Source organism: Phacochoerus africanus, chromosome 9, assembly GCF_016906955.1.
Source record: "Phacochoerus africanus isolate WHEZ1 chromosome 9, ROS_Pafr_v1, whole genome shotgun sequence".
Classification (NCBI taxonomy): Eukaryota; Metazoa; Chordata; class Mammalia; order Artiodactyla; family Suidae; genus Phacochoerus; species Phacochoerus africanus.
This window is the reverse complement of record NC_062552.1, coordinates 16,037,238-16,065,233: the sequence shown is the minus strand read 5'-3', so window position 1 is coordinate 16,065,233 and position 27,996 is coordinate 16,037,238. Positions and strand designations below refer to the sequence as shown.

General features: G+C 37.5%; 1 protein-coding gene across 8 annotated transcripts in view; it reads right to left on the bottom strand.

Annotated features, from left to right (window-relative positions):
* Positions 1-27,996, bottom strand: part of CDKAL1 (CDK5 regulatory subunit associated protein 1 like 1) — a 654,131-nt gene that overhangs the window by 524,460 nt on the left and 101,675 nt on the right. For all 8 annotated transcript variants that reach the window (XM_047795483.1, XM_047795484.1, XM_047795482.1 and 5 more), the window contains exon 5: positions 26,569-26,653. In XM_047795483.1, the coding sequence (XP_047651439.1) occupies positions 26,569-26,653 (85 nt within the window). The remainder of the gene's footprint in view (positions 1-26,568; positions 26,654-27,996) is intronic.

Genomic DNA, 27,996 nt, shown 5'->3' with positions numbered 1-27,996 from the left:
AAGTAAATGGTAACTAACCCAAAAACATGTAAAAATCTTTCGATTCCATTCATAATCAATGAAATGCATATTAACACAATGAACTATCATCTCAATCTCCATTAAATTAGCAAAGTCAAAATTTGTAATTCCAAACCCTATGCGGGAGAAGTGTCTTTCTGTCACTGCTGGAAGGGAGACTAATTGATAAACTTTTTCTACAGAACAATGTGAAAAAATTTATCTAGAGTTTCTGAAATGCTCATTTTTTGACCCAAACTTCCACCTTTGCAAACCTAAGATACATTTTTTAAAAAATAGGCAGAAATGGAGTTCCCGTTGCAGCGCAGCAGAAACGAATCCGACTAGGAACCACGAGGTTGTGGGATCGATCACTGGCCTCGCGCAGTGGGTTAAGGATCCAGTGCTGCCATGAGCTGGGGTGTAAGTCGCAGACACGGCTCAGATCTGGCATTGCTATGGCTCTGGAGTAGGCTGGCGGCTATAGCTCCGATTAGACCCCTATCCTGGGAACCTCCATGTGTCACGGGTGTGGCCCTAGAAAAGACAAAAAAAAAAAGGCAGAAATGAACTCAAAGACTTACACTCAGAAATGTTCATTTATTTGATGGTTTTAATACATTTACTGTAGTAAGTGACAAAATGGATAAAATCTAAGCATTCAGTCAAAGAATGTACATAAATTATAGTTTATCCATAAATGTAATATTACACAGCCATTTAAAATTAATATTATATCAAGTAATATACTTAGGTGTTTTATTCAAGTGGGATACAGAAATAGCAGAAAACAATTTCATGCATGTAAAAGAGATAACCATACAGATAAAGACTATAAAGTCATATGGCAGCATGGTAACCATGGTAATCACTGCATAGTGGGATACAGGTGACTTTTAAATTGCATTTTCCAAATGTTCTACAGTCCACAAACCACCAATTTTTGTAATCGGGAAGAAAAATAGTTTTAAAAGCCTACGGGAATTCCCATCAGTGGGTTACGAACCTGACTAGTATCCATGAGGATGCAGGGTTCGATCCCTGGCCTCACTCAGTGGGTTAAGGACCCAAGTGTTTCTGTGGCTGTGGCTGTGGCTGTGGCTGTGGCTAGGCCGGCGGCTCTAGCTCTGATTTGACTCCTAGCCTGGGAAATTTCCATATGCTGCAAGTACGGCCCTATAAAGCAAAAAATAAATAAATAATAAAAGCCTATGGATCAACAACCAATAATATTTCTGAAAATCAGCTATTTTTTAACATGAAGATCAGCTTTATGAAACATTGGCCTAATGCAATAAAAACACAATTCCTTATCATTCATTTCTGAATGATTCTGAGATAAAGCATCTATGACTTTGAAAAATCAATGTCACAACATAAACCTTTAACCAACAACAATCAATGACAAAGAAAAACACCATTCTATCCCCAGGTGGAATTATACAACTGTCATAAAATGAATAGTATGGTTTTTCCTATGATTTCCGTTCCCTAAAAATCACTGTTAGAGATGAAAGAACTATTCCATTAATTCCAATTTTGAAGAGCACAAGTTTATCCATAAGCAATTTCCTGCTAACAAATAAATCTCTAAGTATAAATAAAACTAGGAATTTTTAACCAAATGCTAGATTACTAAGGTACTCAAATAAATCTATACTGACTTTAATGAAAATAAACATTAAAAACATTCAAAAACTTGCTTAACTTTTAACATTTTCTGAACATTTAGGGACCTTTGCAGTGGGACAGACTCCAGGTTGAAAAACCAACTCCATCACTTTCTAGCCACATAAACCTTGGAGCAAGATATTCAACGCTTTTAAACATACTTATTTCCTCGAGTTTAAAAAAAGATTACATAAGACAAAGTCTAAAGAAGTGCCTCATATACTACTCAATAAAAGATAGCTATTATTTTCCCTCAGAAACAGTGTTTTACTAGGTAGAAGGAAGGGTTGATAAGAGTGAAATACAAGACTGAAGTCAATTCAGTAAGCATTTGAGAAGCTATGCGAAGGGCTGGATATACTGAAATTCATAAAAGCTCACTGTTTTCAGGGAGAGAAATACAATCCAACTGGAAATTACAATAACCTCTAATAGGATGATACAGTTGTGATAAATACAGGATACGTCAAAGGAGCACGAGGCAGAAAATTAACTTGGGCTGGAGGTTCAGGGAAGATTTCAAGAGGAAAGCATGGCTAGATCTGGATAATAAAAGAAAATCGTTATCCGGTCAGAGAGGAATGGAAGATGAGATGGTACCACCAGAACCAGCTGCAGAGGGATACAGCCTGCAACATCACTGGACAGAAGCCAAGATCTGTCCTGTTCCCTGAGCCTCAGGAGGCCTTCCACACACCCACACCAGGCTCCACAATGAATGAAAAAGGAAGGAGACCTGGAACCCAGGAGAGAAGTGCTTTCCTGCCTCTGTGGCCTCGCAATTTCCCTCCAGTCCCTCTACTGACTGTAACGACTAACACAGGAGAACTAGGCCTGGGCCCATTTCCAGTCCCACAAAGCAGGCAAAGAAGGCTGGATCGAGAGCTGAGGGGTAATAAATTGATAACTGGCACTGTCTTTCCTATCAAATAAGGACAACTCTGCCTTATTCGTTTTTTGGTCCTTGACCCCTAACACAATGCCTGACATAAAGTCCGAATTCAATATATTTGTAAAGCACAGTACAGTGGAAAGAACACAGAATTTAGACAGGGGCAAACACGGGTTCAAGGCGGCCCAGTCACAGGCTGGGGACAACACACAACTAGGCAGCAGGACAGAACTGGATTCCCCAGAGGTCAGTATGCATAGGACTGCTACAGCCCAGAAACATTTCATCATACTCAGGAGTTACTGTAACAACTTTCGCTAATATTCTTTATAGGGATTCATCTCCACAGAGAGGCTATCTTTCAAAAGAACTGTAAATGCATTCATGACAACACTGAACAATTGAGGTAATGCAAGCCAACAGGAAAGAGGCTTTAAGCTAAAGATCCCTAACCAATGTGATGCAACAATACTGAAACCATGGATCCTTTTCCAACCTGTTTCTCATTTCTCACAAAATACTAATTGTTCATTTCAGGTGTTAAAAACTGTAGTATCATTGGTAACAAAAACTGTTGCTTTCTCTTCTTAAAATTACATCCTGATGTCAGAAAACTTAGATAAAATACTTCTTTGCAAGCTAGCAAACAAGAAGCACAGGCATAAGTTTTGCCCTATTAGGCACAGCCTCACCTTGCTGAACAGAACCATCACTGTTAAATAATTTTTGTCAAGGTTTTTTAAGGCTCAAGACTTGATCCTAAAGTGTCCTCTCAGGCCAGATTTCGATACAAAGCTACAAGCAGAAAGTAAAGATTTTCTGTCCATCAGAATAAAGAGAATCACAGCTGTAGAAGTGACAGACAGCATTCACTCTTCATAAAGTCTTGCTTATTGAAAGAACAATTCCAGACAAGTGATAACCTGTCTACTTTTAACCACCTTAAAAAAAAAAAAAAGACGAGTCCTAGAATAGCAATGGTTTGAACAATGAATGTTTAAAAAAAAAAAAAATCAAACATTGCTTACAGCACTGTCAGGAAATTCACCTTAGTTTTCCTAAATTTGGCACATGGTTATAAGAAAACTAATTTCAAACATAATGCTGTAACTTTTAAAACCACCAACACATGAGAGTCCACAATCATTACAAAATTAAAAGTTTTTCTAAAAAAATCAACAAAATTGATGTCACTGTATTCTAAGGTGTTCTTTCAATAAATTTCAAAAGTAACTTTCATTTATCTTCCAGAAACTATACAATTTAATTACACCAGAACCTCCCTATAAAGTCATTCAACACAGAACACAACTGGATTTAAAGTTCTCCTTTAAAGAGGCTCATTCATAACTGAGGACAAGGTCCATGTCCCCGGGGCCTAGTACAGCGCCCAGCGCATAAGCGATAAGTGATGATGATGTTTGTTGAAGAAACGGCTAAAAGGACCTCTCCAGATGGTAGTCTAATCTACAAGGTAGCTCGGGTCATGGAAAACAAGGCCACTCACTTTACCTCATATTCGCAATTACTAATTAAAAAATAATTCATTTAATTTGTTCTCTTCATAGCTAATAACCATAAATGAACCCTTGTCAGATAGTTTCAAGCAGGAGAAAACATTAACCCTCATACAATTTCCATTCCTAATAATAATAATCTAGGTCCCACCTGAAGAGGGCTGGAACCAAAATGGTAGCAATAGGACCATATGCAAAGATTTTTTTGGGGGGAGGGGTCCTCCTATGTCTGGAATTTTGTTCTCTTACCAACTGTGAATAAATATTCTAGAACTCATTTGAGATCCATATTTATTCTTTCAAAAGCCTTCTCAAATAGCCCACTGAAAAATGATGTCACCTAACTATAAAGATCCATTTGAAAACGCTAACAAAAATACAACAGGGAATATTTTAAAATGCAGGAGTTCCCGTTGTGGAGCAGCGGAAACGAGTCAGACCAGGAACCATGAGGTTGCAGGTTCGATCCCTGGCCTCGCTCAGTGGGTTAAGGATCCAGCCAGCATTGCCACGAGCTGGGGTAGAGGTCGCAGATGTGGCTTGGATCCTGTGTTGCTGTGGCTGTGGTAGGCCTGAAACTGTAGCTCTGATTGGACCCCTAGATTGGGGACCTCCATATCCGCAGGTGCATCCCTACAGAGAAGAAAAGAAAAGAAGAAAAAAAAGAAAAGAAAGAAAAAAAGAAATGCAGTAAAACAATCAACATTTAAAAAATGAGATAAAGGAGCTGAAAAAACAAAGAGAGAAAGTGGTGAAATTAGAGAACAGAAAATAGAAGTAACATTCATAAAACTAGAATCCACAGATTTTTTTTTAAATAAGGAAGGAAGAAAGAAATACAATCAGCATTTAAAACTAGAACCCAAGAATACTCCCAGAAATAAAAGAAGATCTGAATCTGCATATTGAAATCCTTCCAATACCTAGTAGAATTAACCTGGAAGAATCAATGCCCAGACATACCCTAAGAAACTTCTAAGCTTCAAAAATAAAGAAAAAGTACTCAAGACCTCTAAGCAAAAAAAGACAAAATAATGAACAAAGGCAAGCAAATTTAACTGGCATCACAGCAGTCTAAAATAAAACACAACGCAAGGCAACAATAGAGCAGCATTTTTTAAGAAATTCAATGAAAGAAAGTATGAATAATGGATTTTACATCCAATCAAGCTACCCCTCAAGTATCAGTGCTATATAAAAACAATTTAAACATAGGAATTCATAATCCCTTCTTGAAGAATCTACTACAAAATGAACTCAATGCAACCAACGAATGACTAGGGAAATTTCGGCAAAATAGAAACTTTCAGTAAGTCCATTTATACACATAACTGTAGATCTGACTAAAATAAAAGCGGGGACATTAATCTTGGAAAGCTGAAGATTAATGTACAAATGGTGTATGTTGTAACATACTACAAAGGTGCCAAAACAAGTGAAGGAAGAGGAAGTGAAAAAATAAAATAAGTTCATTGGTTGGCAAAAGTCAGAAGTTAAAGTTTAACACTGAATAGAGGGCAAATGATTAAATAGGTAAGAGGAATATAGTCATTTATAGGGTATAAAGACAAATGTTATTAGAATAAAACTATTAGATAAAAACACCAAAGTTTATAAATATCATTTAGTTAATTTAAGGGGAAAAAAATACATCTCATAGAGAAACACAGCAAAAATAAAACAATATAGAGAGAGAGAGAATTATAAAATAAGACTATGAGTTGAGACAAAATATATATCATATCAACACATGTAAAGAAGCTTGGCTTTTGGACTTCCCTAGTGCCTCAGGAGGTTAAGGATCCAGCATTGTCACTGCTGTGGCTCAGGTTGCTGCTGTGGTGTGGGTTTGATTCCTGGCCCAGGAGTTTCCATATGGCATGGGCATGGCCGCCCCTCCCCAGCAAAAAAAAAAAAAAAAAAAAAAAAAAACTTGGCTTCCTTTATTAAAAGAAAAAGATTTTAAGTTTGCCTCTTAATTATCTTCTTAATAAAGGAAGATTAAACTCTATTATATACAGAAGAGACACATCTTAAGCAGAGTAGTTCAGAATGGCTACATTAAAGGGATAACAGTATTAATTAAATTAAAGGAATAATAATAAAAAAGAGTACAGTTCCCACTGGACACAGTGGTTATAGGATCCAGTGTTGCTGCACCTGCAGCACAGGGCACAGCTATGGCTCAGATTCAATCCCTGGCCCAGGAATTTCCATATGCCACAGGTGCAAAAAGAGTACAAAAGAGCGCAAAGTAGAATTAAAGCCACAAGGATTAAATGGGAAAAGAGCGCTATAACTCTAAAGCCACAACTGACAACAGAATTATAGGATTTAGAAATACTCATGCACCAAAAAATAACACTGGAACCATCATTATAAAATAATGAAATTGACTGTGAAAAGATATCAAGCTGTAATGGAACCAGAGGATATGAAATAGAGAATCTCACAAACATACCCTCAGAAGAAGGAAACTTAAAAACCAAGAGACTGCCTTCCCCTTAATGCCTGATTTACAGAAAACTGAGACTTACCTACTAACCAATGAACACCAGCCAAGACTCGCTCCCCATCTCAAGGCAATGAATTTACTACCTGGACTCTAGCTGGACTCCCCCTCCTTGCACACCTTGCCCAAGAACACAACCCTCCCCACACCTTCAATGGGCTCGCCTGTAGCTTGCGACAGCACACAACCCCAAACTGCAATTCCTCTGCTAATCCTAAGTAAACTTAATTTCTAGTAATACAAGCTGGCCTCAGGTTACTTCTTTATTTATGCTGACACAGGAAGAAACATACTAAGAACAGGAGATTGGAATCCACTCTCCATGTGAGACAAATCAAGGACATAAGCCCACACACAAAAGTAGACAGAAGACAACCAAAATCGGTAAGGTACAACCTAGGAACCTACACTGAATATTGTACCTATTTATAAAGAACACGGTCATACCTTGTTTTATTGCTTCGCTTCATTACCCTTCCCAGATAGGTCATTTTTTTAACAAATTGAAGGCCTGTAGTAATTCTGCATTCAGCAAGTCTATTGGTGCCATTTTTCGAGCAGCATTTGCTTACTTCATGTCTCTGTGTCACATTTTGGTAATTATCACAATATTTCAGACTTTTCCATTATTATTATATTTGTTCTGGTGATCTGTGATCTGTGATCTTTGATGTTACTGCTCTAAGTAATTTAGGCCTCCATGAACCACACCCATATTAGACAGCAAACTTAAGTGCTAAATGTTATGTGCGCTCTGATTGCTCCACTGACCATTCCTGTCTCGCTCCCTCTCCTTGAGCCTCCCTGGGTCTCCCTCAAACACAAGAATACTGAGATTAGGTCAATTAATAACTCTACAATGGTCTCTAGGTGCTCAAGTGAAAGGAAGAGCCTGTCTCTCACTTTCAAATCAAAAGCTAGAGGTGATTAATGAGGAAGCCAGACAGGCTGAAAATTAGGCCTCTTGAGTCAGTTAGCCAAGCTGTGAATGCAAAAGAAAAGTTCTTGAAGGAAATTAAAAGTGCTACTCTAGGGAACACAGGAATGATAAGAAAGCAAAACTGCCTAACTATTGATAAGGTCTGGATAGACGATCAAACCAGCCACAGTATTTCCTTAGGCCAAAGCCTAAGCGAGAGTACGGCCCCAACTCTCCTCATTCTCATGAAGGCTGAAGGCTGAGAGAGAAGTGAGGAATCTAAGGGCAAAAAGCAAGACCAAAAAAAACTTTGAAGCTGGCAGAGCTTGATTAAAGAAAGAGGTCGTCTCCATACATACAAATGCAAGGAGAAGCAGGAAGTGCTGATGTAGAAGCTCCCCTAACTTATCCAGAAGATCTAACTCAGATAATTTATGAAGGTGGCTACACTAAACAATAGATTCTCAATGTACACAACAGTCTTCTATTGGAAGAAGACGCCACCCAGGACCTTCATAGCTACAGAGGAGAAATCAGCACCTGATTTCAAAGCTTCAAATGGCAGGCTGACTCCTCTGTTGGGGTTAATGCACTGGGGTCTTCAAGTTGAAGCCAATGCTCATTGACCATCCTGAAAATCCTAGAATCCTTAAGAACTATGCTAAATTGACTGTGTGCTCTATAAATGGAACAAAGCCTAGATGACAGCACATCTATTTATGACATTGTTTACCGAATATTGTAAACTCACTGTTGAGATTTACTGCTCAGAAGGAGAAGATTCCTTTCCAATTATAACTGATCACTGACAATGCATACAGTCACCCAAGAGCTCTGATGGAGATCTACAATGAGATTATGTTTTCACGCCTGCTAACACAATATCCATTCTGCATTCTATGGATCAGGGAGTAATTTTGACTTTCGAGTCTTTTTATTTAAGAAATACATTTCACAAGGCAATAGCTGCCATAGATAGTGATTCCTCTGATGGATCTGGGCAAAGTCAATCGAAAATCTTCTGGAAAGGATTCACCATTCTAGATACCACTACAAACATTTGTGATTTAATGGGAAGAAGGTCAAAATATCAACATTAACAGGAGTTTAGAAACTGACTCAAAATATCAACATTAACAGGAGTTTAGAAGTTGATTCAAAATATCAACATTAACAGGAGTTTAGAAGAAGTGGAGTCCAACCCTTATGGATGACTTTGAGGAGTTGAAGACTTCAGTGAACAAAATAACCACAGATATGGTGGCAATAGCCAGACCATTAGAATTAGAAAGGGAGCCTGAATTTAGAACAGATAAACAATGAGTCTGGCTATACAGCACAGGGAACTATATCCAATCACTTGCGATAGAACATGACGGAAGATAATATGAGAAAAAGAATGCATATATAGGTATGGCTGGGTCACTTTTTGTATAGCAGAAATTGACAGAACACTGTAAATCAACCATAAGTTAAAAAAAAAGAAGAAGTGCAACCTGAAAATGTGACTGAACTGTTGCAATCTCATGATAACACTTGAACACATGAGGAGTGGCTTCTTATGGATGAGCAAAGAAATTAGTTTCCTGAGATGGAATCTACTACTGGTGAAGATGTTATGAAAATTGCTGAAATGACAACAAAGGATTTACAACATTACATAAACTTAGCTGATAAAGCAGAGGCAGGACTTGAGAGGATTAACTCCACTTTTGAAAGAAGTTCTACTATAGGTAAAATGCTTCAAACAGCATCTTACAGAGAAATCATTCCTGAAAGGAAGAGTCAGTCAATGCAGCAAACTACAATGTTGTCTTAAGAACTGCCAGTCACCCCCAACGTTCAGCAACCATCAAAATCCAGGCAAGACTCTCTCTTTTTGCTGAAAAAAATCTTCCATACAATCTTGATTTTCAGGTTTATTTGCACAGAAGTCTGCAAAAGTGATCTGTTTTAAATAAATGATTTTAAGAGTTCCCGCTATGGCACAGGGGGTTAAGAACCTGCAGTGGCTCCAGTCACTAAAGTGGTGCGGATTTGATTCCCGGCCTGGTGCTGTGGGTTAAAGGATCTGGCATTGCTGCAGCTACAGCGTAGGTTCCAGCTGCGGCTTGGATTCAGTCCCCTGCCTGGGAACTTCCAAATGCTGTGGGTACAGCCATAAACAAAACAAAACAAAAAAGCCCATTTTTGGTTTTATGATTTTTTTTTCTTTTTTATTCAGCGTATTTGTGTTTTTTTCTTATGCTCTTTTGGTTGTTTACTTTGGTGTTCTCTCAGTTTTTGAGCTAAGCATTTAATTCTTACTTTCATTTGTTTATTTTTCTCATAAATGCTTAGTATGAATTTTCCTGTGTTCACTGTTTTAAATGCATCCCATAGATCCTGAAGCATCATGTGCTAAAGATCACTATTTTTCAGAAAATCTCTAATTTCAGTTTATATTTGTCTTTTCACTTGAGTTTTTCAGAGGAGGATGTAAAAATTTTTTCAAGTTTTGGTTGTGTTCTGATCAGACAGTGTTGTTTTTATCTACATTAAAGAGTTTGCTGATATGATACTTTCCCTGTGATTTATTACGTCTCTAATTTTTGTGAATGTTTCATGATTGCCTGAGAAGAAGGTATACAGGCACACTTCAGGGATATTATGGATTCAGCTGAGGTGACTGCATTTAAGGGAGTATCTCAACAAAGTGAGTCACACAAATTGTATGGTTTTCCAGAATACAGAAGTCATGTTTACACTATACTGCAGTCTCTTAAATATGTAATAGCATTATGTCTCAAAGGTGTACGTACATTACTATTAAAACAACTTCATTGTTAAAAAATGCTAGCCATTTTCTGAGACTTCAGTGAGTCATAATCATTCTGTTTGCCAGACTATGGGGAAACACAAGCTTTCACACATTTCTGGTAAGAATGAAAATTATTACAACTTCTCAGTATGATATTTCAAGATGTACATTAAAACCAAAAAAATTAATACTTTATAAAATTCTCGTCAAAGCATGTTTATCAACAATATTTATAATAACCAACTATTAGAAAAAAACCTAAATGCCCTTCAAAAATATTTCATATGTATAAAATAGAACATTAATCCATAAATAAGAGCACAAATAAGTATTCTATGAATCTACAAATATATTAAAGAAACTTTATATACACTTTTAGAGAATTATTCCAGGGTACACATTTGAAGGAAAAGGGGAGACAGGGAAGAAGAACAAGGGAGGAGAGGGAGAAAGTGATGGAGAGAGGAAGGGAGGGAGGAACAGAAAAGTCAGATTTGTTGTACCACTTTTTGCTGTTATAAACAATGACAGTAAATGACTTTATATCCCTATCCTTCCAGGCAAGTGCTTTTTTTTATTTATAAAGAGATCATAAAACACAGGATTGCTAAATCAAGAGACATACATATTTTTAATTTTTATACCTATCAAAAAATTACCTTCCTATAAGACTGTAGTAATTCAAACTCCTACCAGCAATGTATCAAAGCAAACATCTCAGCCAAAAAACAGTATCTCATTTTAGTTTGTATTTCTGTGACCACTAGTAAGGATGAGAATCTTTTCATGTTCATTTGCCACTTGCATTTCCTCTTCCATAAATTGCCTGATCATACCCTTTGAAGATTTTTTAAATAAGTTGTCTTATTTAGAGAGTGCTCTGACTTTATTCATACATCTATGTTTATATGTATAAATATATAAATTATATATATATTTAAATCTCTAGTTTTTTGGGGTTTTTTTTGAGCTTGCTTGGGTGCTTCACTTCATACAGAAATATGGTTATGGTACAGATTAGAGACTGCATCTGCCACTCAGTGGGTAGAAGTCAGAGGTGCTGGACATCATCTAATGCACATGTCTGTCCTGTACAAGGAATTCCGCATGTCCTGCGTAAGTGCTGAATGTCCCATTGAACAAATAGGTTTAAAAAAAACATGTACACATTATCTGGTCCTAGAGATATCCTCACTCTGTCCTATATATAAACAATATATTTCTCAACACTTTAAGGAATCCAACTTTTTCTGAAAATGGAGGCAAGGGCATACTATTTCAGTAAGAACTTTACCAAGGGCTGTCATCCGCTCTAGAAAGACACATCACTAGGGCAATGTCCTTCCCAGTGTTCAAGCGGCTTTGAAGGCTACACAACTCAGAAAGAATCCGTTCCTCTCGCAGTCGGTGAAATTCTACATGGAAGCGATTTCATTAGGTATTCTAATGTATTAGTACCTGAGCATTCATGTTTTGAAATATATTTTACAATATCAGTGTTTCTGTTTATTTCCTCCTATAGTGATCATATTCAGAGCAGAACGTTAGCTCTAATTACGTGCGTAGCTAAGTTGCATCACTCATGAATTATACTTTAAATAATAAAGAGTACACTGCAAAACACTTGTTACACAAAAGGATCACTGGGTCAGGTAAGGTTTAGACACACTGCCCATGCCTACAGGAGAAGAAAATACTCCCTGGATTCTGGATCCCTGACCCTCCTCTCCAATCCCACAAGGACCGCAGCTAAGGCCCCCTCCTCTAATCTCACCCACACAGGGTACCTTCCTCCCAAGACCAAGGTCTCAGCTGCACCTGTGTTGTCTCTTCTAAGAGTCCTAAGGTTCAACAGTTGACTGAAGTTATGTAGCAGTGGAACAAGGAGGGGATGATAAACACTTACACAAGATAAGCCAGGAGTTGCTCAGTGGAATGTTTATGAGTTCTCTTTTCATGTTTCTTTTAAAATTGCCATTTTTAGATGTAAATAGTCATCAATTATACCAAAATTTTGTTGTTTATTAAAAGAGTAAGAACATCAAAACTGCAAACTAATCAGTGTTTCAAGTACAGATGACCAAAAAAACTATTTAAAAGGTTTACTCAGAGTTCTGTCCTGGCTTAATGGAAATGAATCTGACTAGCATCCATGAGGACACAGGTTCGATCCCTGGCCTCACACAGTGGGTTAAGGATCCGGTGCTGCCATGAGCTGTGGTGTAGATTGCAGATGCGGCTCAGATCAAACACAGCTGTGGCTGTGGTGTAGGCCAGCGGCTGCAGCTCCAATTTAACTCCTAGCCTGGGAACCTCCATGTACTGCAGGGTGCAGCTGTAAAAAGACCCCCCAAAAAAAATAATAATAATAATAAGTTTACTCAAAGGGTGCTCGGGTCTGGTTAGTGGGACTGTACTAGGAAGTGGTGGGATAGAAAACTAATGCTTTTTGTTACACAGATTCTGGTACTATTTGATAATTTAAAACATGTATGTGTTATTTTGATAAAACATTAAAGCTATTCTTTACAAAGAAAAAAATGGTGACTCAACATTTTCTCATCTAAAGAAAAACACAAGTTCCCATCATGGCTCAGAGGTTAACGAACCCAACTAGTATCCATAAGTACTTGGGTTTGATCCCTGGCCTTGCTCAGTGTGTTAAGGATCTAGCATTGCCATGAGCTGTAGTGCAGGTCACAGACCTGGAGCTCGGATCCCGTGTTTCTGTGTCTGTGGCTGTGGTATAGCCGGCAGCTACAGCTCTGATTTAAGCCCTAGCCTGGGAACCTCCCTATGCTTCAGGTGCAGCCCTAAAAAGACCAAAAAAAAAAAAGAAAGAAAGAAAAACAAGTCTTTCCCTTTAGCAACTATCATAAGCTATTGACAGGCATTAAAGAAAAGCATCAAATTAAACTTTTTAGTTTTGTCATAAACTTGCTTATCTGATCCCTCTTATTACAGGAAAGAAATTTATGAGCTAAAAAACACACCACTGGCTGGCACAAAGCTGAGCTGTTGATTTCTAAAACACATTAGATCCTTGATATACACCTGAATTTATATTTTTCCCAAAATTGTTCAGTTTATATCATGTAATTCTGTCAGTTTCTCTCTTAATGCACCTACATTGAAAAAAACACACCTATCTCTCCCCCCCACTCCCCCCCCAAGAAAATGAAAACACTAAAGAATGGGCCATAAATAAATCTGGGCAACTTGTAACTATGGGTCAGCAGCATATCTCTGCAGGAACATAAAAAGACACTGTTGCAGAATGTTCAGGTCACATTCTAGGATGCCAACTGGAGTGAGTGAGTGAGTGAGTGAGTGTGTGTGTGTGTGTGGTGTCTCTTTTTAATCAAAGCTGTAGCTGCAACTCGGAACCTCAGTGTGTGGGTATGTGTGTGTGTGGTGTGTATTTTTAATCAGAGCTTAAGCTGCAATGCAGGATCCGAGTGGCATCTGTGACCTAAACCACAGCTCATGGCAATGCCAGATCCTTAACCCACTTAGCAAGGCCAGGGATGGAACCCTCATCCTCACGGATACTAGTCGGGTTCATTATCACTGAGCAACCACGGGAACTCCAGAATTGGATATTCTTCATTTTCCTCTAAAAATATTCAATTACACCAACCTACAGAAACTTTACAGCAAGTTTTACAGGCTCCTCCCTTAGGTTAGCTTTTCACTGGTTACATCTAATTCTCCAATTTTTTTGCAAGTTAAATGTAAGACATTAACTTTCCATCTGAGTGAAAAGAAGCATTGTGCTCAGCTGAAACAAACTTTTTAAAATTATATGAAATACTAACAATTACAGAATAAATTTAAGTCTCTTTCCAATTGGTTAAGACCTTCTATGATAACCAGTTTTAAACTTTGCTTTTGTTTACTAAATTCTTTCAAAATTTTTACTTTTTAAACCAGGTTTATAATTATTACCAAAAAATAAGTATCAGAAATAATGAGATTCATACTTTCTTTATAGATTTCATTTCAAATATGGTCACTGCAGATCTTAAGAGTGGAAAGTATATGAAAATTCTAATTAATCCTTTTTGTAATCATTATTTGTGTGCAACATCTAAGCTACAGGCTTCTCCAGTGTATTTTGTTACTGTTATTTCTTCATCAGCGCCAACTCAGGGTAACCAAAAAGAAAAGTTCTCAAATGTCAACCCTGTTGTTTCTTAAACCTTCTGAATAAACAGGAGAAAGAAGGGCCATTTGTTCGCAAATAAATGAGAACGTCATTCAATACGCTACTCCTGATAAATGAGAAAGGTAAATAAAATATGTATCTTGCCTACAGACTACTACCTGTAGCAGACATCCTTTCTTTCGTATTAAGAGAACCCCAAATCTGTTGGGAGAAACAGTGTGGCCAGTCTAAAACAAATGAAAATAGAGTGCCTAGCCTCCCTTAGAAATAGAGTAGGCATTGCATATGGTTCCCCGCCAATGAGACACAAACACAGGCTTTTGGGTGGCACTTCCTACAAAGCTTCTTCAAAGGAGAAACAAACCTAGCTGGTATGGTCCCTTTTGGTACTTTCTCCTTTGGAAAGTACATAGGATGGCTGAAGAGTAGCAACCGTTTTATACCACAATGGAAAGAGCAATAAAACTTCAGAGACTTAGCCCTAGCTTCCTTGAACTGGTAAACCAAAGTAACCAACTTCCTAACTATGGCTTTGCAGTATATAAAGAAAAATAAACCCCCATCCTATTTAAACTTCTGCTTCTTAGAGTTTTCTATGACATTCAGCTAAACTTAATTTCTAAGTAATGCCATCTAAGAGGAAAGAGAGATACAGAAAAAGACCTATGAAAACCTACAGAGAAAGACACTTGTTCTGACAGCGGCAGGGGGGTGGGGTGGGGAGGGATTCAGGAGAAGAAACACAGAGAAAGTCAACACATGCGTTACTTCATTCATTTGCTCAATTATTTTCAAACACTGCAGTAGGTGGTGGCATACAGATAAAAGACAGTGGCTGTCCCTAAGAAACTTTGAAAGGGGTTACAGACAAAGTGATAATTAAAATACAGGATATTCATATGGGGCATCCAGATACAGCTGTGCCAGATTATATCTACAAGGATTGGCCTCTTTTTCCAGTACCCACAAAGGTACCATCCACTCATCAAAGCCTGTACTCAAAGGTGCCTTAAGGACTGGCTTCAGCCCTTGAGCTATAAAAACAGTAACAGAGGTAAGCACAGGGTGCTTTGAGTAGGATTTGCATACACAGATAAGACTGCTAGCTAAAGGCAGAGTTGCATTTTACCTTAGGGTTTCATTTTCAGGGCCACCCCCATCCAATTTTCTATGATCATGGACAATCACGCCTTAGTCTAAAATCAAAGTAACTGTCTTAATATAGCCCAAAGGACACTTAAACCTAATTATAAACATAAGTAAGGAGCAGAAACAGTTAATATTTAATATTTTAGTATTGCATTCTATAGGTTTAAAAGTCATACATTTTTATTTCACTTATTACCAGTTAATAAACAACACTACTGAATGACCAAAAATTTTAAAAGACCATGTTTTTCATACTTAGAACATACCATAAGGTAAGGGAAAAAAAAAAAGTGTCATTTTTTTTCTCTGCTGTTGTATAAACACACACCAAAAATAAGTAGAATGTCTTTCAAACCAAAACAATAGGAAATCACTCTTGGCTGAAAGCACAAGCTTAGATCATGCTGATTTCTTCTTTAATCCTGCTAAAGCAAGTTTCTGCATGCTTTCTGGGGCCTGCACCTACAGAGTTGTTAGGACAACAGCCAACACATATATTTAATTACGTAGGTATTCAATGCTATCAACCAGCTGTTGCCAGTACATAATACACTGTCCTCTTTCACTTACTCTCTTTCTTAAAAATGGCAAAAACAAAGCAACTGTTGATGTAACAGCAATCATGAAATATGCAAAATACTATTCTCCAAAAAGATTTTAGATAACTCAGTTTTGCCTATTAAAATGATTTACTACATCTAAACTGCTTTTTCTGTTCCTGATTTGCAAATTAAGTAACTAATCTTTCAAGCATAAATTTATTCCTTCGTTTTTTTTTTTAAGTCAACCAGGAATTCAATCCTAAAATATACTTTTTATCCTCTATTCCCCATGAAATTTCTCACTGGGATTTGTCACATAATAACCTTCCTGCACACCCACTCATCTCCATGTTTTTCCGTGGACAGGGGACAAGCAACTAAAGCCTGTAACAGGAAATGGGTCAAAATCTGCTCCAAATTATGTAACTCTCGCCCCTCACTTTAGGAATCAACAGAGAGCCCTTCATTTATGTTTCCAGAAAAAGCATGTTCCTCCAATACCATCATTAACCCCAGATTAGCTGGTGGGGAGATAAAACAATACAAAGTCCTAGCAACAACAGAAAGTAGACTAAACAGACCCATGACTTAAGACGTGAATACCATGATTCACATGTGGTAGACATAAGAAGACCTAACAAAAAAACAGCAACTTATCCGGAGAAATTTGGTCTTCATCAATTCAGCTTTTAATTCAATGCAAAACTGAGGGCCAACTATTTACCTGGCACTGTTCTAGAGACCAAGGATCCCTCAGCAAACAAGTGAGACCACAGCATTGTCCACAGAGATCTTACTGTACTACTCCTCTCACAAAGATCCTATTATCAAGTCAACCTTTCCAACACATCTACTTTTTCCCCCACAACAGCTATGTTGACTCCCCCACCCCCTTTTTGGTGTGTTTGATATTTTTTGCTCATTCGTTGAAACTGGACAATTTGATATTCAAGTGTAAGGCAAGTGCTGTGACATTAATATGGTTATATAATTAATAATATACTTAACACAAAATAATACATTAACAATGAATTGCTGATAACCTGACAACAGAATGACGCCAAGCTCGCTTCGGAAAAAAGAATCAGTTCAACCTAATTGTATAAATACATGTTAAGTACAAATTGTGTCTAAAACAAGGTTAAACACTACCTGCTTTCTATGTACACCTTTCCTACCCTCTGATCAAGATGAGACGCTTCAGTCAATCGAATGGCCAAAGTTCTGAAGCCAGCCCAGCTCTTGGTTTGGGAGGAAGTACAAGGTCCTGCCACTCAGAGCTGAGCTTCTGCCTGTATGGCCAATAGTATCTGAAAAGGGAGAATTTTTACTCCTTTTACTACTTCCCTCTGGAAAAAAGTGTGGACCAACAGTGACAAATGCAAGTTTCTTATCTCACTGAGGACAACAAGGGGCAGGTTTCTTCCTAGTTTATAAGCAAGGCATAAGAAGCAAAACAGTATGATTTCTTAAAAAGAAAGCCCTTTAATACAATCTTTGAAAATTAGAATATTCTTTTCCCTTTTTGCAAATATACAGCCCTGTCTCTAAAAGGGATTCACAGAAGCCTCAGGAGCCTCTTCTGAGAACAGCTGACAAGCAGTCTTACTCTATTAATGGTATATGTTTCCCAAGAAAAGGAAAATCATTACATGGCAGAGTCAGAGGGTCAAAGACTCCACAAAAAAAAAAAAAAAAAAAGGATTTTCCTGAGGTCAACAGCCTGACCTTAAGACTCACAATCTAGCAGAAAGCCAAATGTGTAAACAAATAATAAAATGTAATATGCAACAATAGATGTTTGTATGGGATAAAGAAGTAGCACAGAACAGAGGGTGATTACCTCTGTGGACCTTGGAAGTAAAGAGTGGGAGGTGGAAGGGAGATAACCTTACAGATGATATTACCTTTGATGAGTTCCAAAAGATGACCAGGTTGCCAGGTAGGATTACATGGGGTGCACAAGGGAGTGTGCATGTGCGCGCACACGTATATACACACGCACACATACACACATGCATACATTTGGGGGGAAAGGAACGCATGGTCAAGGAAGAGGAAAAACATATACAAATACATTTTGTGTTTAGAAAATCATCCAATTTAGAGAAGTAAAATTCTATGGAAGAATGCTAAGAAAAGAGGTCAGAGAGGTAAGCAAGGAACTGATTTTTTGAAAGACTTTATTACACTAAAAAATTATTTCATTATCCTGTAGCCTAGAGGGAATCGTTATAGGGTGTGAAGGAGGGGACAGAAAGAACTGGAATAGAAAAAAAGCTGAGGAGTTTCCATTATGGCACAGTCGAAATGAATTCAACTAGGAACCATGAGATTGCAGGTTTGATCCCTGGCCTTGCTCAGTGGATTAAGGATCACGCATTGCCGTGAGCTGTTCTGTTGGTTGTAAAGGCGGATCGGATCCAGTGTTGCTGTGGCTGTGGTGTAGGTCAGCAGCTACAGCTCTGATTGGACCCCTAGTCTGGAAACCTCCCCATACCACGGGTGCAGCCCTAAAAGACAAAAGACAAAAAGAAAAGAAAAGAAAAGAAGAAAAGAAAAGAAAAAGAAAGGAAAGGAAAAGGAAAGGAAAGGAAAGGAAAGGAAAGGAAAGGAAAGGAAAGGAAAAGGAAAGGAAAGGAAAGGAAAAGAAAAGAAAAAAGAAAAGAAAAGAAAAGAAAGGAAAGAAGCTGAGAACAAGCTAAACCTCCACTGTAATATTAAGAGCAAGAGATAATGAGGACCATAAATAAGATATCAGCAAGAGAGATGGGGGAAAAGGATTAAATTCTAAAGATGTGTGTCTAGTTCCTGGCAGTTTAATGAAACATGAGAATACTGGGGTTCACTGTAAGTTCCAAGAAGTAATAAAATGCTAATAACACTGGGTGAAGGAAAGAGGAAGAAAGGGTCAAAGGGAGGAAAGAAAGAATATTTTAGAAGTAGAATCAATTCTTAAGGATGGGGAAAATAGAGGAGGGAAACAGAGTAAAAGAAAACTCCCAGACTATTTGATAGGTGACTATGCAATCAAACAAGATAGGCAATACGAACAGGGACACAAGCTGGGGAAAAGGAAGGTAGATAAGGAAGAGGTTCTGACACAATGATTTAAAGTGCCAATGGGCATCTATATGGAGAAGTCCAGAAAGCAGCTGGACATGCAAGTTTGGTTAAGGTCAGAAACAGAAATTTGGGAGTAATCCGCACACAGATAGTATCTAACCAATGGAAGTAGATGAGAAATGGTAAGAGGAAATGTAAACATGTTAAAAATAGCATTGCTTAGAGAAAAAAAATCACATTAGACAAAACTTGATCAACAGGACACATTAAGTCAAACAGTACAATACTTTGAACTAACTTTCCATATAGAGGGAAACTTTTTGGTGGGAAAGTACAACTGGAACCATGAGACCATGGTAAAAGCATAAAATGATTCACTATATCTGCTGCTGACACTTCAAAAATAACATAAAACTGATACTGAACTAAAGCCATTTCATACAACTAGAAAAGCCAAAATTAAAACATCTAAGTTTAAAGAAAAATCACAACCTACAGCACTAAGTTTAAGAAAACAACTTGTGTTAATCTAACCAGGTTCTTGCAAACTAAAACCTAATATTATTTTTATTTCCCAATACCAACTTTTTAGTTTAAAAGAGATAACCTGACCAGTGACAAATCTAGTTTAAAAAACCTTTAACTGGTTCTGGTTAAACAGAACCAGTAAAGTGGGTTTTTTTTTTTTTTTTTCTTTAAACTGGATAATTACTCACTGAGGGGGAAAGCACTTCTCTGTTCTAAATAAGTCAGCTTTTTTGAAGGCAATTTATTTTACAGTTTCAAGATGAAATAATATTCTGGTACCTCACTCAACTTCAGTTTACAATGAAGAACTCAAAGTTAAATTCACATAAAAGAAAAAATATTTTCATAGTAGGAATGACCATCCAATAATTTAAGTTTGATCAACAGAATGCATAAAAGAGCTCTCCTTTAGAGAGAAGATATTATACAAAGCAGATTATTCCCTGTCTCAATACACATGTTCCTTCTTTATCCATTTCCTCTTGTATTTCCATTGTTCCTTCAAATAATTTCACTCATCTCTTCAACATCACCATTTATTTCTACAGGCAAAGGTGGTTCAAAGAACTAGTGACTCCTGTCTATCTATGGCTAAACCAGCATGGCTAGACCACAGTGCCCATTTAGGTTAATAACGCACAAGGTCAAACAGAGGTTGACAATCCATGATCAAAGGAAGCTGGCTATTCTTTCTGTCATTTATACAGAACACACAAGATGTGTTTATGTTCGCCAGCCTCTGAATGACCTCCTTTAGGTGGCATGGAAAAGATCCCACATTTCTATAAAGCACTAACCAAAGGAGTTTTCTTATTTGATACTCTCATTAAGAGTAAATTTTATTTTTTTTAAACTTTTGATCTTTTGCATTTACTCAAGAACCCCTCAAGTTAAACACCATATTGTCTAAATCAAATTGCTATGATGGATAAGACAAGGACAGGGCAACTGGCAAGTGCTCAAGAGGAGAAGGGTATGCATACAACAGGTTGCCATCACAAAACATGGAGCTCATTAGCGATTTTTTCCAAAATGAATAAAGGCAATAGCATTGAAGATTTCAAAATTCAAAAGGCAGCCCCCAAAATCATTCATAACTTCATTTTTGCTATTTAAAATCCCTACTCTTTTATCACTCTGAACATCAATAATACGAATACTGTAAAAACCTCAGCAGACCAACTACTAGAAAGCCAGTATAAAGTATTGAGCAGTACAGCCTACAGATTAACAGATAGGTATTTTCATATCAGGTGTGTTACTCTAACTAGGTTAAAGAATTATTTTAAGGTAATAAATCACTCACTCCTTATAAAACGATGATTTTTAAATAATTTTAAGCCAAAATCTTCTGTGACCAAGGTTAAATAACACTCCCCCCAATACTGTTAATGCTGTGAAATTGTAAAACTAACACTCTTGACCACCACCAGAGACAGGAGAAAAAAAAAAAAAAAATCAGTCCACAGCTGTCTTGTCACAAATTCACAATTTGGGGATCTTAATCAACAAGAGTACATTAATCTCATGAAAGTCAGTAAATCCCTCAGAGGGACCCTTCTTTACTCCTGTTAAAACAAGATGGCCTACTGTCTGGTGGGTCAAAAGAGATTAAATGAGTTAATAATAGACAAACAACAAATAAATACAAAAAATACATTAGAAGAAAAGCAAAAGCAGATGACCAGAAATGATGGCAAACACTCAGAAGTGAGTGGCCAAGTAAAGCAATCACTCTTTGCAGGGAGTCCGGGTTAGAAAAAACATAACTCCCAGCCTATCCTGTAAATCTGTGAATTTGAGCATAAGGGATGAGGTGCAACTGAACAAGGAGAAATGAAACACCCTATCAGGCTCTCCTCGAATTTAAATATTGCCTCACTGTCATGAAAAAACAAAACAAAACAAACAAACAAAAAGCATGCTAGTGAGGAAGCTAAAGGGAAAGGATAGAGGTTGAGAGAAGACCAAGGTCTAGTACAACTGCAGGTGTAACGAAGTTTATGAACTATTCATCTTTGTTTCACTTTGTTAGGAGATGGTCATGACAAGGGGGGAAACATCTAAATAAAGCAAAGTGCTTGACAAGAGGAGGTAATCCATCAGGGAAAGTCTTTAAGTGTGTAAATGTCACTTGAATTTGATGTTTTTCTCTGTGTTAATTGTTACTGTACCTTCTAAAGGATTATATTTATTCTGGAAAGAAATCAAATGTTAGCTTAGGTGTCATGTTAACAAGAGCTGGGGTGATCATCAAAAGCCTTCAAAGAGATTTTTTAAAATAGTTAATCACCTATAATACTGTTTTTAAATTTTCTTTCAAATGATGCGTTAAAGGAACCTGTGCTCAATACCACCAGCGCTGCCGTGTTAAAATGACAAACACATCTGAAGTGATTACCTCACTTAATCATCCAAATACCATATCATTACTCTGAACCACATTTACACACGGTTTATACATAAGAAAACCCACTGACACAAGTTACATTTGAGTTAAGTAAACTTTTAGAAACAGTCTAGAAGTGTATCCATCAATCACATTATAAAATTGATAACCAAAGAAACCAAATTCTCTGGGTTCTGTACTTAGCGGGTATCTGTAGCACTAAAATAGCTTTGTATCCTATGCCTTTCTTATAGGGAAAAAAGTAGATACTCAGGGAACACAATAGAAATCTGCCTCAATTCTACAACTGCTTACCTGACATCTTTACCAAGAAAGCATAGTATTGAAGAGTTAAACATTCAGACTCTAGACAGACTGCCTACTTTATTTTCCCGTCCACCTCCACCATTTATGAACTCAACAGTCTTTGAGAACTTCATCTGCAAAACAGATGTTTCTTCATCTTTAAGACAGAAATAAAACTGGAACCTACAACTCACTGATAGACTCTAAGAATTAAACTAAATAAGATCTAATTATGGTAAAGCACTTCAAATAGTGCATGCTACATAGAAGAGACCTGATAAATATCAAATATTACCCATTATTGCTTTATTATAATATTTCGCTGTCACTTCGAGTACACCATGTTTAAAACCAAAACATGTCTTCCCTCAAATTGAACTCCCTTTCTGGAATTCCCTTTTACACTCTAGCCAAAGATCTTGGAATCATAGTCAACAGCGTTGACAGTGTAAAGAATTTATCCTTCTCAAGTCAACTCCTTCCTTCCAACTCTGAATACCTGCACTTGAAATGAGGCCATTAGCACCTGGACTAGAGCAACTCTGTCCCAAATGGACTCGTGATCTGTACTCTTCCTTACCATAATTCATCTTGATGCAAGAATTAATTCTGAAGCACAGGGACTATATCCAATCTCTCGGGACAGACCATGATAGAAGATAATATAAGAAAAAGAATGTATATAAATGTATGACAGGGTCATTGCTGTACAGCAGAAACTCATAAAACATTATAAATCAACTATAATAATGTAAAAAATACTCTTAAAAAAAAGAATTAATTCTGAGACCCAGAGAGTGGTAAACACAATTAGAAAATGAGGGTTTTTTTTTATAGTGGTATAAAGATAACACTGCACAGAGTAAAAGGAGAAAGGAAAGATATTTTTTGTTTTATTTTTTTTATTTTTGCTTTTTAGGGCCACACCCACGGCATATGGAAATTCCCAGCCTAGCTAGAGCTGCCAGTCTACGCTAGAGCCACAGCCAACAGGGGATCAGAGCTGTATGTGTGATCTATACCACAGTTCACAGCAACACGGGATCACTGACCCACTGAGCAAGGCCAGGGATCGAACACGCATCCTCATAGATACTAGTCGGATTCGTTTCTGCTGTGCCATGACAGGAACTCCTGGATTTTTTTTTTTTTTTAATAAATGATATTAGAAAAATTTGGTTGTCCTTACATTGTTAAAGAAAAAAATCTAAAGAGACATATAGGCACTGCATAAAGATATTATAAATTCTTAGAAAGTCGAAAAAAGACCTCAATATCTATTCATGAACTGGAAAACTCAAAATGTAAAGATTCAATGTGATCACAATCAAAACTACAACAGGGAGTTCCCGTCGTGGTGCAGTGGTTAACGAATCCGACTAGGAACCATGAGGTTGCGGGTTCGGTCCCTGCCCTTGCTCAGTGGGTTAACGATCCAGCGTTGCCGTGAGCTGTGGTGTAGGTTGCAGATGCGGCTCGGATCCCGCGTTGCTGTGGCCCTGGCATAGGCCGGCAGCTACAGCTCCGATTGGACCCCTAGCCTGGGAAATTCCATATGCCGCAGGAGCGGCCCAAGAAATGGCAAAAAGACAAAAAAAAAAAAAAAAAACTACAACAGTATCCTTGTTGAACTTAGATCCTGATATTAAATTTATAAGGAAGGGCAGAGAGTAAAGAAAAGTCAAGATATTCTTTTTTTTTTTTTTTTTTGGCTTTTTAGGGCCACACTTGCAGCATATAGAAGTTCCCAGGCCAGGGGTCAAATCAGAGCTATAGCTGCAGACCTGCAACACAGCCACAGCAACACCAGATCCTTAACCCGCTGATTGAGGCCAGAAATCGAACCTCGTGGATCCTAGTCAGGTTCATTACCACTGAGCCATGGAACTCCAAGACGTTCTTAAAGAAGAACAAAAGGTCACTAGGAATATAAGATTTTGATGAATCTAGATTTATATAAATCTATATTAATTATGACTATATTGAATAAGCACCAGAATAAAGAAATAGATCAGTAGAACCAAACGGCCCAGGTATAAACCCAAACATCTATGGACACACAGCATATGACAGAGTGAATAACATATAAATGAAAGGAGAAAGCACAGATTTCAAAAGATAATAAATGATACTGAAAAATTTCAGTGTCTACCCAGAAAATAAATAAAATGGGACCCCCTTCCTGGTACCAAAACTAAAATCAACCAATCAATCAACTATACATGGAAAGTTAGAGGGATTATAATCCTGAACGTGAGAAGTAAAAACCATGAATGAAATTGTTAGAAGACAATATGTAGACTATCTTAATAACTTCAGAGTGAGGAAAGACTTCTTAAACAATAAGAGCACAGACCCAAAGGAAAAGATTGATGGATTTTAAACCAGAGTTCCTCTTCATCATAAGATACCATTAAAAAAGTGAATTATAAACCACAATTGACACTTGCAACATGTATAACATGTAAGGATTAATATATAGAATACCAGAGATCCTATTGTGGCGCAGCAGAAACAAATCCGACTACTATCCAATCTTTGCCCTCGCTCAGTGGGTTAGAAGGCTCCAGTGTTGCTGTGAGCTGTGGTGTAGGTCACAGATATGGACTGGATCCCGCGTTGCTGTGGATGTGGTGTAGGCCAGCGGCTGCAGCTCCAACTCAACCCCTAGCCTGGGAACTTCCATATGCTGCAGGTGCAGCCCTAAAAAGCCAAAAAAAAAAAAAAAGAAAAAAAATATATATATGCACTATGTACTCCCACAAATAAATACTAAGACAAATAATAGAGAAAAATATTTAAAAAGTCATTTCACAAAAACAGAAAATCCAAATGGCAAATAAACATAAGATGCTCAATGTCATTAGCAATCACAGAAATGGAATTTAAGATCACACTGAGACGGAGTTCCCATTGTGGCTCAGTGGTAATGAACCCCACTAGTATCCGTGAGGATGCAGGTTCAATCCCTGGCCTTGCTCAGTGGGTTAAGGATCCGGCATTGCCATGAGCTGCAGTGTGGGTCGAAGAGGTGGCTCAAATCCCACACTGCTGCAGCTGTGGTGTAGGCCAGTGGCTACAGCTTTGATTCAACCCCTAACCTGGGAATTTCCATATGCCAAGGGTGCGGGCCCTAAAAGCCAAATATATATATTTTTTTTTTTTTTAAAAGATCACATTGAGACAACCATTTCCTCTAGCACCAGATTGGCAAAAATTTATAAGTTTGACCATATCAAGTTTAGCAAGAATGCAGAACCACCATACACATTCATTACTTCTGGGACTGAATGCTGGTACATCCGTTGGGGAATATTACTTAAAAGTTTGAATATGCACACATCTGTGACCCAATAATTCAACACCTAGGTACCACCCTAAAACAATTCCTGTTATTTTATTTTCCTGCGCCAGAAAACATGTTCAAAATATTTAGAGCAGCAGTGCTCCTGAACGCAAAACACTGGGAAAAACCAAAACTCTTTTAATAATAAAATGGATAAATTGTGACAAATTCATTCAGTGAGTCTGTTTAAATAACAATGAAAGGCACCAAAGGGAATGGACAGGGGTGAAAATATAAGAAAATGAGGAAATAACTTATAGAATGGAGATTCTAAGAAGGTGGGTGGAGTAAGATTCAGACATGTGAAAAAAGTGTATTTCTTTAACTTGAGGAACAAAGCAAGAACCACGAATTTTATGCCCATCTCCCTCAGTAAAGGTTAACTCCTTCAGTAAAGGTTAAGCCCACACATTATTAGCATCTAGAACAGTGCTAAGAGTCAGGGAAGAAAAACAGAGGTAAGGACAGCTTTAGGTAGTTTCAAAAAGTAGGAACAGGATTTCATGAGAAGAGTACACTGTTAATACTTAACAGAGAGTCGAATCACCTATTAGCTAGCTTCACAAATACGCAAATACCTAAACGTCTACATTAAAGTTTCACTCTTTATCAGATAAATTCAGAACAGCATAATGCTAAAAGTTCAACTCACTTCTGTTGATAACATACTAAGTATAATACAAGGAATCTTTCAAAAGCTCATTTCGTGAATTAATTCTTACTTCACTTATAAAAGATACGAAAAAAATCAACTTCCACTTACTTAATTGAGTTTCGGAAGTGGTCTTCAGCTGGATTTTTTACTGTACAACTATTCAGGAGCCATAAATCTGCATCAGATGCGTTTTCTATTAAAAAGACAAATATGAAAAAGAAAGGTATGTATCACATTTACTCAGTCAGAAATATCCAAGTGCTTACTCAGATGGCACTGGGATTGCAGAGGGAAAGGAGGGAGCTAGTGGATAGAGCCAAGTAAATGGGCAATTACAACATAGTAGGTAACTGCTTTAATATGGAAACAAGGGGGAGAAAGAAATATTAAAATATGTAACTTGTGCTTTTATCTTCTCATTTAACAAAAAGGATAAGTATTTTCTTCCTACATTTTCAATACTTGCAAGCATTTAATAACTTCCAAAAACTAAAGCAAAATTGGCCTAATCTTACCTCTGAATACAAAATTAACTGCCCCTTTGGGGGGCTGAGTGTTAATATTTTTCAGGTACTTGTATTATCATACATTGAATGCTCTTCAGCTTGAGAAGTAATTAAAAACATAATTTGACTTCCTTGAGAAAGTTAATGATGTACATCAAAGCGAGCCTCTTATTCCTCTCACTAATTTGATTAGATATTTTCCATACTATAATAAACTCACTAGCAATGCAACAAATCACCCAAGCCCATCATGTTTATTGAAATGGATTTATAAATGCCTCAAGTGCTTGATGCTATTCCAACAACCTTGCTGCCTAAAAGGACTTACACATTAAAATACGATTACCACAATGAAAGGAAAACCAAAATTGAAAACTGCAGCACCTGCAATAGTATGTCAATAAAAGCAAACGCTAAGGTCAAAAGACATGAGGAACTAAGGACATATGGATGTCAGCATGCACATTCTATACCTGAGAATGGAGCTTCCAGTGAGAGTATTACGTGAGAGGGATGGTGGACACAGCACAGCTTCTAGTAACTTGGCAAAACTTTTCTTCCCAACACTTTATTATAAGAATGGCAAAGTTTTTATAAACAAGCAAGATCCAAACATTCTTGAAATGCTAGCAAGGCAAGGCAAGCTCCTCATTACTATGTATCAGCTGAATACTATGATCCCTGCTAACCTGTCTCAATCCTTTCATTTATATTCCCACCCGCCATCCCAGTCTATTTTCCCACCAGCAGCCAGAGTGACCTTTAATAAAACATGTATCTGATCATGCCACTTTCCTGCTCAAACTCAGATATGACGAGTACTCACCTACCTCTTCTAGTTCCCTCCAAATTATTCCCAAAGATGCCACCTAAAAGATAATCCTGGAGTTCCCGTTGTGGCGCAGTGGTTATCGAATCCGACTAGGAACGATGAGGTTGCGGGTTCAATCCCTGGCCTCGTTCAGTGGGTCGAGGATCCGGTGTCGCCATGAGCTGTGGTGTAGGCTGCAGACGCGGCTCAGATCCAGCG